The 17,510-nt window shown below is 32.8% G+C and overlaps 1 protein-coding gene across 1 annotated transcript; it reads right to left on the bottom strand.

Moving 5' to 3' along the window:
- Positions 1-16,360: 16,360 nt before the first annotated feature.
- LOC129217756 (zinc finger protein castor homolog 1-like) lies at positions 16,361-17,158 on the bottom strand. Its single transcript, XM_054852094.1, is given in 1 exon segment — positions 16,361-17,158. A coding segment is annotated over 1 exon segment (798 nt).
- Between the last annotated feature and the right edge of the window lie 352 nt (positions 17,159-17,510).

The following is a 17,510-nucleotide window of genomic DNA, read 5'->3' on the forward strand; positions in this document are numbered from 1 at the left end:
ATAGTTTAAAAGAAATGGTGTAGATATTCAGAAAATAAGAACGGAAGAGTAATATTCTAGCCATTTGGACAATTCATACTTTATTTTCTTGATAAGATACAAAATTGAAGAACTTTTCAAGGAATTTCCAAAACTTAAATAATTTTCAAAGACTCTCGAACAGTTGAAATTATTTGAAGCTCTTTATTCACACTTTTCAGAAGTTGATTGCAGTCTTACAAAATGATTATAACTTTGTAAGACACACCCGTTTTAAGTTAAAAATAAATGCAACGAAATATTTCTTGAAACAAACTTTTCTTTTTCAATCACAAGTAGTGCAGAAAATGAAAGAGAATAGAGTAAGTGTTATTTTTTTTCTCATACTACAGGTATTAACAGTATGCAGTAGAAGTAAAAAAAAAAAAAAAAAAAAAAAAAAAAAAAAAAAAAAAACAAGCAATAACAAAAGAACTTCCATGATACTGAATCAGGGCCGATCCTAGGGTGTCGGCCGCCAGTGTGCAAAGACCTAATGTGCCGTCCTTCAAGAGTAATTTGCATATTTTGACTAATATTTGACGTCCATGTAAATATTTCTTCAAATTTCTGTATCAAGTTCTAATTTAAAAAAAAAGGTTGAAGTTATAAAAATGAAGAAAAATTTTCTAGTAAGAAACTTCTTAGGTACAATTTACATCTTTGAAGAAAATAATAGATACCAAAATTTACTAGTCGTAAAACACATTTTATAGTCTGTCTTCGGTGGCATCAGTGAAAGGACGGAGGAGGGGAAATCAGGGGAGGGGGGATTGCTCCCAGAAAATTATCGAAATTGGCGTATGAAAAATAGTTTTAGTAATCTCTGGATGTGTTTGGTTGCAAGGAGAAAAGAGTTGGGTATATTCAAGGTGCATGGAGAAATTTTCGAAATTGACGTCAAATATCGCTATCTTAGGAACTTTTTCGAGACTTCAGGGGAAAAGTAATGTTGGGGTTCTCTCCTAAATTTTTTTCAAAATTGAATTGAGCTGGTGTGTTGGTAGGAAATTATCAAAATAAAATAATATGCTAATCAAACAGTAAATTAAAAAGTTATGGCAAAAAAGGTCACGTTACGGACTCTACGTAAATGTCAAAAATACCGTGGAATGCCCCTATAGCTTTTTTTAAATGTAATATATAAAATATGTCTTCATTGTTTAGGTCTATAAAAGCTTGGAGGGTAAACATTAGTGGCCGCCCTGGGCCCTGAGTGCTCGTTTTAGAAGGCACCCTTTTATGCTTCAGGAGGGGGCCATTTCCCTTATCTCCCCTCCCTTGTATCCATGCCTGATTACCGGTTCTGTCATAAATTTTGCAACCAAATGAAGCATGTGTGTTAGAGTATATATTAATGGACAATGAACCAACACAATGTTCCCTAACAATCTATTTTTCTTAAACTATGCTATGCTGTCGGGGAAATCGGCACTTACTTTGATAATTGAACATTTAAAATTTAGCACATTTGTTTGACTTATTATAAGTTATCTTTTGAGAAATTCTTGAGGAATTTTTCTTGATTAAAAGAATTATATGATGCGGCCTGCGGCCGCCCCTTGCTTTGGCCGCCCTTGTGCGGTGCACACTCTGCACACCTGCTAGGATCGGCCCTGTACTGAATTCGGCATTAAATAAATGCAAGACAAGAAACATATCAGTCACAAAAATGATCTTGAAAATTATGCTACAAAAACGCGAGAATCGTGACTTTTGCATTTTTTACTCAGGATGTATCAAGGAGCTGAATTTGGCACATCTTGGTAACAAGATACTCGCCTCAACGGAAACTAGGGGGCCAGACTTTGGGGAGTCCCCGGCTCGAAATCAAAACAGTGTTAGTTTTATAAGAGTTTTAGGGGGAGGAGGGCAGGGTAGTGCGCAGAGGGGAGAAGGGACACCTGTTGGCCCGGGCCCGAGCTTAAATGGGGCCCAATATTTTTAAACCTAGGGTTGAAAATATGGGTAAACAATATAGAGGGGGCCCAAAAAAAAGCATTTGTGACAGCCCCAAAATTTCTGTGCGCGCCCCTGGAGGAGGAAGTGCACAGAAGTCAGTTTGGTAGACTTGAAAAGTGTTCCGAACTGACAAAGGGCCTGCCTTAACCCTGGACTGCCCTGAATTGAATTGGGAGAGAGAGCAGGAAGTCCTAATTAAAGGTCTAAATTTCAAGTGTGCCTTGCAGCTAATGAGAACTAGAACTGCTTTTTCTGTATTTCTTCAAAATATTATAAATTTTGAATTGTAGCAAAATTAAGATAAAAAAAAATAAACTTTGTCATTTTTCTTTTCTGACATTAGGAATTAAAAAAAAGAAAAACCTTCTTCTGTTTTACGGTATAAAACATTTCGGATTTGGGGGGGGGGGGCGGGCCCGTCAGGCCCCCCCTCTGGATACGGCCCTGTTCGGGGGAACTGCAGAGAGGGGGGGGGGGGGCTCTCGTTCCGAGAATCCACATCCATCTGCCGAATGGGTCTCTCTGAATTCTTAAACGACTGCAATACGAAAACTGAACTGCAATAGCCGACACTTTCATTTCTCGGCGTGTGATGAATGACTTTATTGAATCGTCTGGGTCAGTCAATGACATACAAATACAGTAGAAATTAAATAAACATTATAATGCACACCTTGGGACCAGAGCTTTTGCGTTATACAGGTTTTTGCGTTATACAGATCAATTCACAAATTTTGAAACTAATATTCAGAATATATCTATATATTAGCACTTCAGAATAAGTTTTAACTGCAATGAGTATTAAAGCACCCATATGACAATTAGTCATTCACAAATAAATATGTTTCACAATCAAAATCCTGCACTCCTGCTAGCTTCATGGTTTGCACGACAGCTGCATTTTCAAGTGCCATCTGGTATTTTCTGTTTATTATGATTACTAATTTTCAATTTAAAAGCTTTGAATTAAGATGGAAAGAGGAAAACCTTTCAAAATTTAATTTGCCTAACCATTTTTATGTTTGCAAAGCAAAACAGAGGGATTTTTAAACTTCAAAACCTATTGTTTACTTCTGAAAAGTGGTGCGGTTTATAGAGAATTGCGTTATAACGGTCTTCTACTGTATTTGAAAGCATTCTGGCCTGTGAGAATCACTTTCATACGCGGTCTGGTAAAAGGCGGTGCTGCTGATCGGAGGCTGTTTAAAAACCACAGTGATATTTTTACACTTGTGCAACATTTGCTGCCTTACATCACAATGCTAGCCGCCCGTGGATCCATTTCCTTAAAGTATTCCACCCCCGATGTCAGGGGATTTGCCCCTCAAGTTAGCCAAAGCTTCATCGAAGTTTCTCTCTCGATCCACCATTGCTCAAACCAGGCATTAATGGCCAGCCACTTAACACTCCTATTGCAAGAGCTTTGGTGCTCCCCCAAGTTGAAAAAACAAGTACTCTCATCAACATAGGGTTTCCAGAAGGTAATGACTGAAGAGTTTGACCACTGATGGTGACTGGGGCACATTTAATGTGTTCATAGTCAATGTTCCTATTCAAAATCCTTTCCTGCGGGGCTGCTGGGTAAGGGGTTGCTCGGCTCCTGCTCTGGAGCTCTCTTCAGAACCCTATCCAACTATTTTTCTTTGGATTGTTTGGGAAATCCGAATAGCCTATATCATTATTCAATAAGTTACACCCATTAGCCAGGGCTAAGGCAGAAATACATGAAATACACCGCCAGCTCAGTCATTTCCAGCCGAGGACTGCAGTTTCGTGCTTATTGGCACTCCTCAGCCCGGCATAGGAAAGTGACTGAGCCGGAGATGGAAAACCTCTTAAGGAAGCCAAGAGGGCCAAACTGGTAGCTAATGCAGAATTAGCAGACCAGACGAGTGACCGAAGCAATGGTTCGGTTCAACTCGTACATTGAAGGGAAAGAATGGTATATTCATCCAAGAGGTTTTCCATCTCCAGTTCAGTCACTTTCCTATGCCGGGCTGATGAGTGCTCATAAGCACGAAACTGCAGTCCTCGGTTGGAAATGACTGAGCCTATATCATAATTAGAAATCATTTGAAACTCCAATATCGAGTGCGTAGTGCCTCAAAGCAGTCTATGATGAATATTTTGGGTACAAAATAGATACGATTGGCAGAGGTATTAATTAGTTATTCATTTGAGGGAACAAAATCATTGAAGGAAAATAGTCATTTTCTATACTATAGCTCTTATTAATGTTTGTGTATGTGACACCCTCCAAAAAGATAGTTTTGCTTTGGCAAAACTATCTTTCAAAGAAATGATTGTTCAGTTCAAGAAGTATTGAAAACTATCTGCTTTGATCAACAAAGCAACGAAACCTAAATGACACGACACAAAAAGGAGCTTTGTAACCAATTACTGAAAACTTATTAGCAAGTATATTCTTATTGTTTGTTGAGTTGAATCAAATTTCAAACACTATACAAATAATCTGAAAACTGAACCTCTATTAAAGATTAGATTCAAGTGAGAATTTCAGCTTTTTTCAACATCCCTCGAACTGCAATGATTGTCTCTACTGCTCACTGCTCGGTTATATACTTCTGTGTTGTGCTGCATATTTCTTTCTTTTTATTTAAATTAATGTCACTATGAGGACCCCAGCCCCAGTCAATGATCGTCACAGATTAAAAAGAGAAGGGCGTTGCTCCTGAGAAAGTGCGAGGCCTGAAAAAAGACCAACTTTTGTCTCTTCTGCTCTCAAAATCGCCCGTTGCGCAGAAATCGGAAATTCCGTTTATGCCAGCGCTTTCGGTTTTCCGCGCGTGTGGAGTCCAGGCCTAAAGAACTACGCTATTCGAGCGGAGATCTTCATTTGATTACAAAATGTGTTCATGACATACTGGTGAGCACCTCGAGGCGATTTTTCGAAAATTCGATTTTTTTTCCATTCCCATTCTAAGAGCATTTTATCGGGCTAATTATCACAACGTGGGCAAGCAAATGACCATAATATGGATGAGCAAATTACCATAACGGGGACGAGCAAGTTGGCGAGAAATTCATCATCCATTATTTGTTACTATACAGGCAAACCAAATGACCTTTTGACTTTCTACTAGAGGCAGAGCCGTGCTGAATACGAACCCCGTTCAAAACCCAGCACTTGGTAATGTTTTGCTGTAACGTACAGGCTGAAATGAAAATGGGGCTGTCACAGCTTTTGTAAGTTGTTCATCTTGCATACACATTTCATTTATGTTGTGATCTTTTTAAAAATATGTTTTCTGCAATGGTGCGGCAGACAGGAAGAAATTCGATTTCGATTCCGAGTCACAACTGACTACAACTGTATTTTATGTCGAGGACTGCATACTAAGTGCCTTGCCTCCATCATTTTATATACCGATAGATGGCAGCACCATCACCGGATCGAACAGTTAACGAGAATTTAGAACTAGTGCAGGAGCTAATGGCTACCCGGTGCTAGCACCCCCAGAGGTATCGTTTCACTTAGGGGACATTGAGACCACGAGCCTATTTAACGTCGCCCAGTCCCCTCTAATGCACTGTAAAAAATATCCGAGAAACATCGAACCAAAATCAGGAGAACATTTGCTGGCTCCTCTGTTTGGGGAAAGAATGAACCATAAAGCGGCGTCGTTTTCTTCCCGCACGAATGGTGAAAGCTGAAACCTAGAATGAGTCTCGCTCGCGCAAAAGACTAATGCGAGGTTGAACCATAATATTGATCGCTTGAGCGCGGGTGGATAGCATATGGTAAAACAATGAAATGGTTTTATTTAATGCGAAGGTTTAGAGCGTGATCGAACTGTACTTTGGCCCAACTTTAGTAGTAGAAGCAGTGCGTAGTTTAACATACTATTATTTTGTTTTTAAGTATTTCTAAGAAATCGAAAAAAAAAAAAATCAATGTTATTAAAATCTAAATGAGTTAAAAAATAAAAAATCTGGTTCTATTGCATTCTTTCATTTAATCAACTACGCCGATTTTCGATTCAATTATTAATTTTATTACTATTGAATCCAGTAATAGTTATAATGTAAAACAAGAACTTATTTTTTCTTTTTACTCTTTAAGGCATAAAGATATTTTTTCAACTCATATAATATTTCATTTAACTAATACAGATTTTCAGAGATTTTTTATTTTTGTTATTATATTATTATTATTATTATTATTATTTTTTTGAGGAAATAAATGAGCAGATTTAAAAAAGCAAAATTTGTGCTTTTGCCTTCGTGATGAAAAGTAAAACAAAACGTAAATAATACAACGTTAATGTACAAATTTGCAGGACACTGCACACGTGTTTCGGGGGTTAAAAGGAACCTCTTTTAAATGGGGAAGAATTAAGCTCATGATATAAATATTATATATTGTTTCAAATGTGCTTGAACTTTTATTTCATTTCTGTGTGAAGAAAAATGTATTCCAAGTAATTAAACGCATAAACAATAAAATTCTTTTTTTTTTTTCGTTTATGCATCGAATTTTTCTTCAACTATTTTTGCACACAAGTAAACATTTCGTTTTTTAAATAATGTATGATTGATTCAAAAATTAATGTAGAAGGGGAGGGGTGAAAAAAGGACATCACCCCCCCCTAGGACAGGCAGGGCAAACTTTTTCGTTGAATTAAAACTAAAATTAATAACTCGAACTAAAATTAATTTACTCGGATTAATTGCATAAACTAATTGACAATCAAAATTAATAAAATTGACAGGCAAGAGTATTTCTGCAAAAGAAAAAGCAAATTACAATTCTATACAACTTGAGTAAAAAACATAATTCAAAGATTGTTAGGAAGTAATCAGATGACTTTGTAATCAATAGGTGCTCTTTTAGAACGAAAACTAAATAAATAAATGCAGGTAGTGTTTTAATATAAAGTATGTTTAAAAAAACACAACAGATAGTAAGTTTTGTTTTGGATTTGTTTAGCATTCAAATTGTGTATTGTTACTATACATAAAAAAAGTGGATTTTGAGATCTTTAATAAAAATCATGTTTTTTGCAATCACAAATTGCGATAGGACTTGACACGTTGGGTTTCCTGTTTCTACTAATGGTTTTTATTGCAACTTTTTTTGAATTCAAGACGTCAAAATTCAAATGAATGCCATGGGCTGGATGTTAGATGTTATGTGCTGTAGACCGATTTTGCGTAAAAAAGATTGTGTCAACTCAAGGTGGTTGTTTGTAAATTCAGTAGACACCACCTAATGTGATAACATTTGAGCGAAAGTGATTTGATATCTAACCGGCTGATTATAATAACAGAGAAAAGTTGAATGTACATATGCACAACCAAACAAGGCTCAGCTGATCGACAACTGTGTTACACAAACATTAAATGTGATCACATAAAGCGGCGTCCACTGTAATTTGATTATAAGGCCCAGAACGCCACATTATGAGTATAGAAAAATAAAATCAAAAGACAAATCAACTGCTGTCAAGTGAAAACAGTAAGCAATCGTGATTGCTCAACACAACCCTCCCTCTATTTAATAATCTGTACATAACACAGGGATGATTATACCACCCAAAAGCAGGGGAGCACCTCTCTAAATGCCACAAACTCTCCCCTCTCCTAAAGAGAAAAATACCCCTCAGAGCAGCCCCTTCCATTAAATTTCATTCCCATCATATATTCCAGGTGATAATATTAAACGGCAAAAGATGATAAAATTAGAATATTATAAATTTCTTTGGATAATTGTAAATCATTCGAAAAGTCGAAGCAATCTTTCAGTTTGTGTCGAAATGATTCGTCAATGAAAAGTCTCATTCGTACAGATACGAATTTGATACGTTGAGGGAGTATTACTTGGACCTTAACTTTACGCATGAATTCCTTGATTGACGAATGTACCGTTCCGGTAATTTAATTTACCCAGATGATGACATTGATTTTTATTATCTTATATTTCCTTTAACCTCGTGAAACGTTTTTTTTTTTGACATGTATCGTCTTTTTTCTAAGTATGAATATTTATTATGGGATCGTTTGTATGAGAATTACTTTGGATTTAACTTTATGAATCATGTTTGATTGAGGTTATATATCGTCATATTTATTCAAATACTGACGTTAAACACTCAATAAAAATTATCTTTGATTATTACCTATTTTATATTATGAATACTTATACTTTGAGTTAAGATTATGAGTCACGTTTGATTTGTATGATATATCGCCATTCATTCAAATAGTAACATTAACTACTTTTGATAAAGTTTAATGCCTACTTAAAGCAATATCGTAAAAGAGAAACATATTTGTTTCCGCAATTTTTTTTTCTCGTGTTAAGTAATCCAAAATGTTCACAAGTATTTATTCAAAAATACTCTTCTTTTAAGACTGCTTTAAAATATCATCTTTTCATTTTTTTTACTCCGAAGTAAAACCATGTAAGTGTTGGCGTTCAGTTTAGACGACTTTCAGTTACATATTATTTAATTTGCTCTTTCTTTAATCAGTGTTTTCAACAAAATACACTTTGTTAAAAAATCATTTCTCTTGCCTCAATTTCAAAAATAGATTTGAATTTGAATGCTACATTTCTGTTTGTTTGTCGTACATCCTATTTTAACTAACAGTTGAGCTGAACGACATAATTTTAAATTCTGAAGATCTGCTGTCAAATCGGTCAAACTTGGAATATTTTACTCCTTAAAAATCTTATAAAGAGATAATCAATAAATCACTGTCTTGATAAAAATTAAAAATAGCTTAATTAATCTTGGTATCCCTTATTTTTAAATGCATACTACTTTTGATTTTGAAAAAGTTAAGTTCAGAAAAATGTTTTCTCGCTCTAATAACTGAACTTAATTAAAAACTTAATTTGTTTTATAAATAAATTAATACAAAGTGAAACTGATACTTTAAATAGGTCATTGCTGATGAATATTATCATTTCTTTTGTTTGTGGAAATATATTTTTATTTATATATTTCTACCAAAGTTTCAAAAGTATTTCCTTATACGAGAAAATGTACTCCGAATGAGAACGAAGAAGATTTTTCAAAATTAGCGAATAGTTTTATAGTAAAGGACTATAATTATAGTTATATGTTCTATAAAATAATATTTTATTCGAATGTATATAATTTTGAAATGTGTTTAACACACTGATTAAAAAGAATTTGGAAGCGGATAATTTTTAATCATGTTTGCTTATGCTTTAAGAATGTACTGATACAAATAAAAAAAATATATTTTGATCTTGTGAAGTCGTTCGTTCATATCATGCCTTAATAAATTGTTCTGTCCGTAATTTTTAATCGTTTAAAAAATTTTGGTCGAATTGTAGCATAGATTTTCCACTGTGGCAAAATCATGATATTCAGACGCATTTTCTAGTAGTTTTTTTTAAATCAAGTCAGAACTAATATTAAATTACCATAATACGATTAAAATCTGCTGTGATATTTTGTTAAAGATGTTTTCAAAAGGAACGGGGGTGTGCATATCTTTTAATCTTCAAAAAAATTTCTTCGCTTTCCTTATTCTAACTATAAAATTGAAAATAAATCTATATAGTTAGAAAATATATAGTTTGTCATGAAAAAATAATTTTGCCACTTTGAAGTATTAACTATACAGTAATATACATCGTTGAAATGATTGAAAACTGCTTTTTAGGAATAATTCTTGAAATTTGGAATGTGCTCGTGAAGATAATATTTTTTGCCTTTTATGTATGAACTGTATTGTGTATTTACAATAAACGGGACGTAAAAAAAAAAAAAAAAAAAAAAAAAAAAAAAAAACTGATATTGTGAAGTTGGTTAACTAGTTATTATGTATTAACGGTAATGTATCTTTCGAAATATATGTATATCCAACTGTGTTTCTATTGAACCCAACTGAGCTCGTGTTGTTACAATTAGAATAAAATATGACTTAGAATTTGAAACGTATGTGAATTTGTAAAAAAGACTTTTTTTTAAGTCAGATTTTTTTTTTAAAGCTTAAACGTTGCTTTTTCGTGTTCTAGTATAGAAAACGCAATTTTGAAGTTGTTCTGAATGTGAACTTAATTCCAAATTGAATCTAAGAAGTTTGAAATATTAAAAATAATAGATTTTTCTGAATATTTTTCTGAAATTCTTTTCTAGTTTGAAGACGCTTTTATTTACAACAGCTGAAATTAATGAATCGATAACTAAGTTTTAATCTATGTAAAATTGAAAATACTTTATATTTATCATCCTACACGTAATAACCAAATGAATTGCGTTTTCAGTTGTTTCTGAAATTCTTTTTCTTCTGAATGCGGACTTAGTAACGCATTTTATTAAATTTGTAAAATACATATTTAAATTAAATTTCTTCTTTTTTTATTTCTCATTATTAGTAAAATTATTATTAGTGGAATTAAAAAAGTTTTCTTGACTGTTTTGTTTTTTAATTGATTTTTTTTAATCTACCATAAAAAAGTCGAAAGAAAAAATATCCATTGGTTTCAAAATATTAAATGTTTGCCTTTAATAGAAAGGATTGATTTCTTATTTAAGCTATTTCACGAAAATCTGAATTAAATTGAGCCTGGTTAAAAATTGTGATTGACAAAAAACTGTTTTCCTATGTATTTATTTAGTTTGTAATGTATGAACGTTTATCCCTGCTTCCGGACATTTCTTTCAATATTTCTCTATTAAATTTTGTAACGAGAAGCTACAAAACTTAGGAGGAATTTTAAGAGAAATAAAAAAATCAAATTTGGTTTAAATTGTGATTTTTCTCATAATAATAATTATTATTTTTAAAACTTTCTTTTCAAATATTTATTCCAATGTTTTCCTGGAAATTTTGTCTCCTGGAAAAAGAAATGTGTGATGAGGGATTAAAAAAAAGTTGGGGAGGGGGGGGGGGGGCGGAAGAGAGGAGCTAAAACCAAATCAGAGGCGATACTAATTGAAAGTTATTACTTTATATTATTTATTTTGCCCCGAGGAGTAACCATTTAGGCACTGATTAAGAAGTTCTTTCAATGTTTCCAGGGAATGTCAAGAGGAAGAAAATCATAAAGAAATGAAACATAAAAAAAACAAAGTTTTATTAAAAAAACAAATATTTTTATTTTCTCACTATCCGCACAATTTCACGTGCAGCGCCATCGCATTTATCTTTTTATCCGCAGTGGGTTGGGTTCTTCTCCCCACCAGGGAGGGGACGATTTCATCTCTTTCCATCCTGGCGAGCTTGATTCACCTATCTCCCTAATAACTGATCCCTCACTGAGTCTCAGGATCCAGGGGTCTCGCATCCACTGATGAGGTCGCCATCCAGGCGCGTCAAGAGCGCATCAACTCGCGCATCAATCGCACGTCCGTGGATCCGTCTCTTCCGGTTCTCCTGATCTTTTTCCCTGGAGCTATTTTTTCTCGCATTAATCGTGGTCACGCATACGTCGGACGGGGTCTCATCACACGGTTTCGAGCCGCCTCAACGCTCGAGATGACCCTCAAATTCTTCGACTAAAGCACTGATGCTCAATCGAAAATATGTTACGCCTGGATTCTCTTTTTTTCTCTCTCTCTGCGCGCTCCGTATTTATATGCAAAATGCATGGAAATCCGCTATTGCTGTCTTTTTTGAAAGTTACATTTCTCCCGAACCCTTTGGTTGTTGAAAACGGAGGTGACTTTTTCGCTTTTGGATTTCGAAACCACCATTGGAGTGGTTGAGCTTTTTTCCTCTTCCCTTCTTTTTACCGCTTAGCTCATTAAAAAAAGTTCATGTTGGTTCTTTGGACTCTTTTCTTTTCATTTTCTTTTTAGCAAATGAATGAGAGTTTTGTATTTAAGTTAATAAGAGCACGTTTCAAGCGTGGTTGGATATTGTCGTTTTGTCAACTCTGGGATTGCTGAGAAATGACCTAATTGAAGACCTAATAACAGCATTAATCGAAACTATTTTTACTAAACTGAAAGATTATCTACAATGATTACTTTATCACATTTTAATTTATGTATTTATATATAGGTAGCAATTTGCATTTAGAAGATTGATTTGGTTATTACCTTCAAAAAAAAGTTATCTGAGTGCTGAGACTTATACTGTTTAACAAAATCCGGATCGATAAATTAAAATTAACTTGATAAACATTAGATGGGAGAAAGGGCACGTCTCTGTATTTTACTGTGTGATACAGAGGTTGCTCACCTCATCATCGTACAGTTTCCACTTGGGAAACAAAAACTACAATTTAGGAGGAGAAGGCGATGTATCAATTTAAAAAAATCATTATGAAACCCTGCTTGGATTGCGCAACTAGTTTTGCAAAACAATAATCTACATATTTTGTACTGTAGTATACTAGGTTGAAAATGTGTATAATAAAGATTAAAACTGTCTGGTATGTACTATTTTTTGGCATCTGGTATCTTACAGTTTCTTAACCATGCCAAACAAAATATTAAAAAGAAAAGCTTATCAGTTCTACTTGGAATTGATGATGTTAAATTTCAGTTGTTGGTATCGGTTGATTTTTATCCTGCTATGCTGCTAATGTTGTGTACGTAGGTGTTTTAGCGCTTTGCTTCTGTGATTGTTCAATGGACAATGCAATGTTTAGCAAGAATGTGCTTGCTTAGTCGCCATGCAAATATTGTCTTTCAAAAGTTATTTCTTCTTGTGTATCCTTAGTATATAGTGTCATATTTATTATTAGTGATTAAAGTATATTGTATACAAACACACTGCTCTGTAAGCAGAATAAACGTCAATCACATTTTTAAAAAAAGTTGTTTTGTATCTTATTTAAAAGTTTCTGTGTGTAAAAATACACAACAAAAATCCGAAACAAGCAAATACTTTTGAACTTGATTGCTTAATTTTGACGAAAGGGAAATAGTCTTATGGAACGTGTTTATAAGGCACTACAGCTACTATACTAGTGATACATGTTGCTATTAGGTAAACTCAGTTTCGATTATGAAAACATGGGGCTTCAGGACATGAGACTTTGGGGACCCCTTCCTTCAGCGAGTTTTACATTTATGCTCAAAAACAAGCTCAAACATTAAAATTTAACTGATGGAAACTTCTTACACCGAAATTATATCAATATAAAATATATATCACCACTATAACATACCGCTCCCCCTCCCCTTTGTTAAATGCAGAGAGCATCAAAAATGAGACTTATCAGTCAATAGAATATCTTCAAATACAAATATAAAGTAATTTAAAAAAAAACAGAATAATTTGATAAATTAGCCATAACAGTAAGTTTGAGAAAAATCACTGGATTGTTCTTCCACCCACAAGATTTAAAGTAAAACAAGACCTTGCAATAAGATGCTGTTAAGTAATCAAATGATGACTGTTGTAAATTATGCAAAACAAATAGCATATAGCCATATTAATTGACTAGTTTATTCCAGTTGAATTAAAAACTTCTGATTTTAGGAAATAATTTAATGGGGATTACAACGCTTTTTCATAGTATAAATGTACCTAAAAATGTAACCTTTCAATTAAAAATATTGTAATCCTTTTCGATCAAGTTTAATCACAATAAAAAAGCTTTTTCAAAACAAACTGTTCGATTTCCATTATTTTGGTTCCCGAAACGAGCGGTTCAATTGATCACTAATGTGCTAAAATTAAAGCAATTTTCTCTCAGAATTCATTCAAACATTTTTTAAAATTACATCAATTTTAAAAGTTAAATATGATGAACAGTTTTTAAAAAATGAGCAATTTAGCAAAAAGAATCTACATTTGAAGATTACTTTATTTTACATCATTCATGTTCAATCTTGGACGACATACAAGAGTATACAACAAAAGTATGACAACATCAAATGTGGGTCAGCAGTGGATCAAAGGCACTAAATCTTTCTCCACTAAAACTATTGTATATACAAAAATAGGCCACTGCAACATTATTTCATCAGTACATTTGACAACCAGTGCCATAAATATTTCCAGAATACACCAAGCAATAATTGATACAGAAATTTGTAAATATTTATATGTAAAAAAAAAAGCCGGTATGTATAGAACTACTTATGAAATAATTTATGTGAAGGGGAAAAACCTGTTTTGAAAGTATATGTAAGCTGTAAGATCAACATTAATATTTAGACAATTATTTCATGCATGGCGAATATTCTTCAATATTACTTTAGGCATTTCAAAAAGAAAAGTCATTACACCATAATGTCTTTACATTAAAAATTATCATACTGTACATATTTTTAAAATGTTTTGCAACAATTACATTGCATACAACAATGGTCTAACGTTTGCTCATCGTCTGTTGATACACAAACTGGAAGACGAAACTGACAACTAACAATGTTCCTATAAATATGGCATGCCTAAACATGTTGTACAGTAAAAGAAAAAAAAATGTTTTATAACCTAAGACTATAATACAAACTTTTATACTAAAAGAACTTAAAATGAAACAGCTTACAGACACAATCATAATAAATATAAGAATATTTTCAACAAAAATCTCACACAAATATAAATGCCTAACACTAACAGGCAACGCTTACGTAACTACCAATAAATGGAAAAGAAGATCGAATAGGAAGCTAGTCCAAACAAAAAGTAGTTTAAAAAAAAAAACTCGTTTAAGGGAGAAAATATTCATGACTTTAATAAAGAAATTTTATAACATGATCGAAGTTCTAAGTTAAAAGCAATTTACAAAATTGATTTTATATGCAAAGCTTGATTTCACTTAAACCAAGCATCATGAAGAAATATAGGCTTTTCATAAATTTTACCTCTATTATAAATTTTAATCATGGAAGAGATCAATGTAAAAATCAAGAAATGGAGTTCAAAAAATCAAAATATGGTTCTAAAAATATCACAATTTGGCAGAAAACAAAAATAAAAATTCTACTAAAATTTGCTGCAAAACAATGAAAGCATCCAACATGCACCTAAAAAGGTATGAATCAATACTGTTTACTGAAAAGTATTTTTATTTCTCTCAACACTGACACTTTTTAGAAAATGCAAAACATTTACAGTGAAATCTCGTTACAACGAATACCAATACAGTGAATAATCCATTTCAACAAAATAAATTTTCAGTCCCAATTTAACTGCCAATCACATTGCTTGGATTCCACTACAACAAAATTCCTGAAACAACGAATAAAATTTATGATCCATTGAAGTTCGTTGTAATGGGATTTCACTGTAATTCTAACATAACTTGAAACTCAAAATTTTAACTGAACACAGCACTAGTTCAATTAATTTCCTTACACAGGAGTTGCATAAGTAAAAATCTAGACAGCTAGGACATTTAAGAAGGATCATAAAAAAGAAATATAAAGAACTTCATAGCTTCTAAAGAAGTATTTAAAATAATTATTAAAAAAATATTGACTTTTTTGTTTTAAACTTGTCATGATTTTAAAACAGAATGCTGTATTTGACCTGGTACGTTATAAATTCGAGACAGAAGAAAATCTTTACACATATGTTTTACATTAAGAACTACAAAAACAAAAATACATGAATTTTAGCAAACATTGTACAATATTAGCAAAAATTTTACGATTCATAATACTTTGATTTAGAAAGAAAATGGGTTGTAAGAAAAAATATGGGTAAGAATACAACATTTCAATAAAAATGATTTATTTTTCTTTTGTATAGTAGGAAATCTATAGACTGGAGATTGTTTTTCATATTCGTTTTAGAGCTTTTAACACGTTCATACATAAGAATTTGACTTTATCACAAGTGGAAAATTTCAACATACAGATTATGAGTGAAAATTAATTGTGGAGAATAGTTACATAAATTCAACACATAATATCACTAAAAACTACAAGCTGTTGATACATAATTTATAAAAAAAATCAAAAAAAGAGGAAAACATTTGGCACTATATTGAAATATTGCACCACACTACTTGTTCCAAGAAGGAATGCTAGAGTATAGACATTAGGATCTGTCATTATTGCACCCTTAATTATATTCATATCCCATTCCTCCATTTAACACATATAACGCTTATAAACATATTTTCAATGTAAAGTCCCAACTGTGAATGAGCAAGCCATTGCAATTTTTAACAAAAAATCGAAACTTTCTATTTTCCGGACAAGTGTTGCTTTTCGAAAATATAATTACCTTTCTGTATCCTTATTTTTTAATACAATATAAGAAATTATCTTTTTTTCCCAACTTTTTTTTTTCACATGGCTTGTAGGTTTCAAACATTTCAGAAGGCACATGATTAAAGTGCTCTGCACCGGCTAGATTATCACATTGATGTTTTACATCATCATAAACTATCACTAAGACAAAAAGAGACAAAACAATAAATGTTTTGTGTAAAAGAAAAAAAATCACTAAGACAATTTTGATTGTATTAATGCCAACATATACCAATGTTTTCAAAAGTTATTGTGTATAAGAGCACCATTTTCCAATCCATATGGCGATATTAGTGGGAAGACATTTGAGAAAGGCCTAAAACTGCATGCTGACATTTAACACAATGATAATGAGTCTGTTTTTGATTATGATTACAATTACTTATATTACAGCTTTGTGATGGAGTGTACTTTTCAAATCCTGCTGCATTAATACTGTCCATTTTCGCATGCTTTCTCCGATGCGCAACTACTTTATTTGTATCTGTACACACAAAGTCACACTTTAGGCAATGAAAATGAGATGATTTGTTTGCCATAGCACCTAAAGTATTAGCATGCATACACTCAGGTCTGCCACAATTCACATTAGCACGATACTGTTGAAAATCCCCACCCATCAATGTGTCAAGTCGTTCATGTCGAGCAGTATGTTGAACAAACCTTGTTTTGTCACAAAAGCTATAACCACAATCTTTCCTCATACAGTGAAAATGAGTTTGGTGTTCACGATAACCACAGTGTGTATACCCACAATCTTCATTAAAGCGACATCTAGAATATCCTTCAGGCACAGGTTCATCTTTTAAGATTCTTAGGGCAGCCATTTTCATTTTTTTTACTTCACTATTTTCTTCTAGTTTTAAAGGAAACTGCCTTTTCATATCAACAGGTTTATTTCCACTGTCAATTCCATCCACTATATTTCCACAATCAAACTGTCCAGAACCGTAAAAGCCATCACTGCTGGAAGGAATTTGGTTTGTACTGCTAACACCAATGCTGCACTTCATTGAAGGTTGAAATGAAGAACTGCTTGAAGACACAGAGTGCCAGCTAAATAGCTGATGAGAAGAAGAAACCTGTTGTTCATCTGGATACTACACATAGAAAAAAATTAAACATAAGAAGAATAGTATTGGGTAGTCTAAATGAAAGCGAAGTTGTTTTAAATATATATATATATATATATATATATATATATATATATATATTTATATTTAACTACAATTATATTTGAAATACAGCAAAACACATTTGTATCATGGATTCATGAATAGAATAAATTCAGTTAAGTTTCTTCAGATCTCGTTTTCCGATGAAATGCAGCTCGGCAAATTTTAATCGGAAAATTTGATCGTTACG

This window comes from Uloborus diversus, chromosome 2 (assembly GCF_026930045.1).
Source record: "Uloborus diversus isolate 005 chromosome 2, Udiv.v.3.1, whole genome shotgun sequence".
NCBI lineage: Eukaryota > Metazoa > Arthropoda > Arachnida > Araneae > Uloboridae > Uloborus > Uloborus diversus.